This window comes from Apteryx rowi, unplaced genomic scaffold, assembly GCF_003343035.1.
Source record: "Apteryx rowi isolate R43461 unplaced genomic scaffold, aptRow1 scaffold_1312, whole genome shotgun sequence".
NCBI lineage: Eukaryota > Metazoa > Chordata > Aves > Apterygiformes > Apterygidae > Apteryx > Apteryx rowi.
In genome coordinates this window covers 12,257-16,186 of record NW_020447545.1, presented here as the reverse complement: position 1 = coordinate 16,186, position 3,930 = coordinate 12,257, and the positions used below count along the sequence as shown (strand labels likewise).

Genomic DNA, 3,930 nt, shown 5'->3' with positions numbered 1-3,930 from the left:
TTACTGGCTCTCCTGGCCTTCCAGGAGTTGGCGGTAAGTGGCAATCTCTTGCTCCAGACGAGTCTTGATGTCCATGAGGATCTTGTATTCGCTGTTCTGGCGCTCCATATCAGCTCGGAGTTCAGCCAGCTGGGCCTCGATGTTGCCTATCAGGGCCTGGATCTGCGCCAGCTGGACACCATAGCGCCCTTCTGTGTCTGCCAAGGTGTTTTCCAGCGCCGCTTTCTGAGAGCAGAGAGTTTGGAGGGGAAACAACAAAGAAAGAAGTTGCTGCCAGATACAGGATTGCTCATGGGAAGGGGAGTATGGACATGTTTCAGTGTGTATGTGTTTATGCGGTGCGTGTTTGGACACACCATGCTGAGCTGGGACTGAAGCTCTATGTCCAGCCCTTGGAGGGTGCGTCTCAAGTCAGTGACTTCAGACTTGCTGCTCTGCAGTTGCTCGGTATTGACAGCTACTTCACGGTTCAGCTCTTCAGTCTGAAACAGGGAGAACATTACATGAGAAATGCAAGGCCTCTCACTGGAGGTCATGAGGCTTTCACAGTACTTTTCTGTACGTTTTACAAATTATTTTCTTTCTTTCATGGATCTTTTGGTTAATATATTGTATATGTGTGGAGTGTTTTCTACCTTGGTGTGGAACCAGGCCTCCGCATCCTTCCTGTTCTTTTCAGCCATGTGTTCATACTGGTCTCTCATATCCGCCAGGATCTTGGACAGGTCAATGCCTGGAGCAGAGTCCACTTCAACACTGACTTGGCCAGCTACTTGCCCTCCCAGGGCACTCATTTCCTATGTTAGCATGGCAGAGGAAGACAAAAGGGGGTACAATCATAAACTGAAAACATTTTGCAACTTCCTTCCTTTCTTTAGGGTCTAATGCCTGACTAACTACCCTTAAATACTTGCAGAGGGTGTCTTTAGTTACTTAGTCTACACAGAAGTCTTTTGTTCACTGCTGGAGAGCCCAAGGCAGTCCTGAGGACTCCACGTTCACACATGGTGTTTTTCTAATGTCATTTTCAGATGTGTGTCTTGGGGTTTTTTTTACCTCCTCATGGTTCTTCTTTAGGTAGGCCAACTCCTCCTTTAAGTTTTCAATCTGCAGCTCCAAGTCAGTTCTAGCCAGGGTCAGCTCATCCAGGACTCTGCGCAGGCCGTTGACGTCAGCCTCCACGCTCATGCGAAGAGCTTGCTCTGTTTCAAACCTTAAAAAAAACAAAGCAAAACAAAACTACTGAAGTTAGCTGATAAAGGCAGCCCACTGTGAAACACTTTGTACGTTGTAAATGTGTCCAGTTTTGTAGGACTGAAAACCTAACATTTAGCAAATGTTGTTCAGTATTAAACTGTTCTCCACATGTATTTCATGATATAAAATTGTCTGTAGTGTAGATGAGGCTTTCAGCAACTGCATAAAGGGTTAAATTGCAACGACAGGATCAAACTACTGTTAATACACAGACTTTTATTGACATTTCTTTGCTTTTTCACAGCCACTACCCTGTGGCTCAACAAGGGTACTCACCCGCACAAGGGACCTTTTTCCTTTCAGAAAATACTCACTTGGTTTTAAAGTCATCAGCAGCCAGCCTGGCATTATCAATCTGCAAGACAATCTTGGAGTTGTCGATGGTGGCAGCAAGGATCTATGAACAATGAGAGTGATTCACTGCTGAAGCTGAAACAATTCTGTTACCTTCTTCCTTGATACTGAAGATAAAACAGTGAAGATTCTGTTTCGTCTGTAGCTACAGCGAATAAAAGTGTACTGCATTTCGTCTCAGCAGCAAAGTAACAGTGAAGTATAGCAAATATATAGCACAGATTTATCGCAGTACTTTTTGCTATAATTACCATTTCTGGACAGGTTCCCTTATTTTTTGTCTGGCCTATGAAGTGGCCTGTCACCGTATGAATTCACCACAGTGAGATGAATCTACATGTTCTGTGAGCCAGTGGGTAGGTGATGTTTTAAGACTGAAGCAAGAAGACTCTTTCCTGATAGGATGCAAAGGAAGCAAAGTCTGCAGAGCCTTCTTGGCAGAACTTGTTCTCATTACACATTTTCTTGTTAGCAGTGATGAGTGATTGCAAGGACTGTATCATTTTTAAATAGATGATATGTTTGTGTATCATAAACAATATACATTCATACTGCATTTCTGTAGTCCTTGAATACATTTTTGTTTCCTAGACTAACCACTGTTCAGTGTTCAGTGACTCTTCTAATACACCATGAACAGCCGTAAAGGAAATTTTATTTACTTAAGAGTAATCCTGGTTTATTTTTATCTAGAAAACGTGTCTTTTCATCACTGACTTTCAAAAATCAGGTCATCTAGAAAAGCAGCTGGAACAACATCTTCTCTCCCCTAACTAAGGGGAATAAAAGACAAGCGGGAAAAGGATACTAAAATGAGAAAATCTAATTTCCAGTTCTGCTTTTTTCTGGAACTCGATTTCTGAAACCAGTACCGAGTGTGAATGGGTTAAAGCAAGGGAAAGTAAACTGTGGGAGGGGCCATGAACTCCAAGCTGAACCTCAAGTTTTCTTTCATTTATTTACATAGTTCAGTCAGCTACTATGTATGTTTTCAAGGTGTGTATCCTCTTAAAGTAACCTGTTATCACATACTCATGGGCTGCTGGGGCAACATAGAACCTGCATTTATGTATGAGATTGATTACGTCATGTCTGCAGCTGTCTTTATCCGTAAATCAAATGTTTGAGTGCTCTTATTTCCATTCCTAACTCAAGGAAGTGAATTCTACAAGACAAATATATTGATGGTGATGAAGTCCTGAAATGTTCTCTTCACATTTACAAAATTGAATTGGACCAATTTTTATTTTTACTGTTAAAGCAGTGTGTATGTGCCAGTCCAAAGTTTTGTAAGCTATGTGGCAGAGACAGGCAGGTTGCTGTTATAGTTTGGTCTGATTTAAAAGGCTTGCTTTATACATACATACATACACACACACATATATATATACACACACACCTGTTAATTCAGAAAATAAGTGAATACTTTCCAGTAAGTACTATCTGCTGAAGCTATTGAAATATAGAAAAAGTTCTACACAAAACTCTGCAAAATTAAGTGAATGCTGTTAGAGAATTTACTGCTGTTTACTGGACCACTATTTAGATCTACCTCTGTCTGCAGGGTCCTCAAATCCACTCATCGCTGACTGTTTAAAAGCAAGTATTATCAGGGAACTAAGCACTGAGGCATCTCAGACTGACTGCTGTATACATTCTCTTAGCTAACATCTTAAAAAGTAGATAAGTCCATACTGAACATGCTCTTTATCCATCCCTGCTGACTCATTTGATGTATTCATTTCATCTTCCTATCCTTTTCATAATCCGCAGTCCCTCCTGGCTGTTTTTCTAGTAAAGATTTTCTCTGAGTGTTTGTGCAAACTAAGCTGCTTTTTAATAAATGTTAACACCTACCTTTTCTCGAAGGTCTTCGATAGTCTTATAATAAGGACTGTAGTCCCGAGCAGGCCCTGGTCCTTGTTTCTGGTACCAGTCTCGGATTTTAATTTCAAGATCAGAATTTGCCTCTTCCAGTGCACGCACTTTGTCCAAGTAAGATGCTAGGCGATCATTCAGATTTTGCATAGTTGTCTTTTCATTTCCTGAAAGGAGGCCATCACCACTGCCCAGGCAACCACCATATCCACCACCAAAGCCACCACTGAAGCTACTGCTAAAACTACTACCATATCCACCACCCACGCCACTTCCTAGGCCAGAGGAGACAAACCTAACGGAAGAGACTGAGACACCCCTGCCACCAGATCCACCATGGATACTTGGGGCCCTAAAGGAACCTCCGCCAAGACGGGCTGAGGAGCCACCAAGTCCCCCTGACACAGAAGAGGTAGTTTGCCTGTAGCTGTAGCTGGCCAT

General features: G+C 42.3%; 1 protein-coding gene across 1 annotated transcript; it reads right to left on the bottom strand.

The window, feature by feature from the left end:
• Positions 1-3,930, bottom strand: LOC112961369 (keratin, type I cytoskeletal 19). Its single transcript, XM_026056471.1, has 6 exons — positions 3,469-3,930; positions 1,572-1,654; positions 1,057-1,213; positions 636-797; positions 357-482; positions 1-225 (listed from the first exon to the last, which is right to left on the bottom strand). Exons 1-6 carry the CDS (start codon positions 3,928-3,930, stop codon positions 1-3), a joined length of 1,215 nt encoding a protein of 404 aa, XP_025912256.1.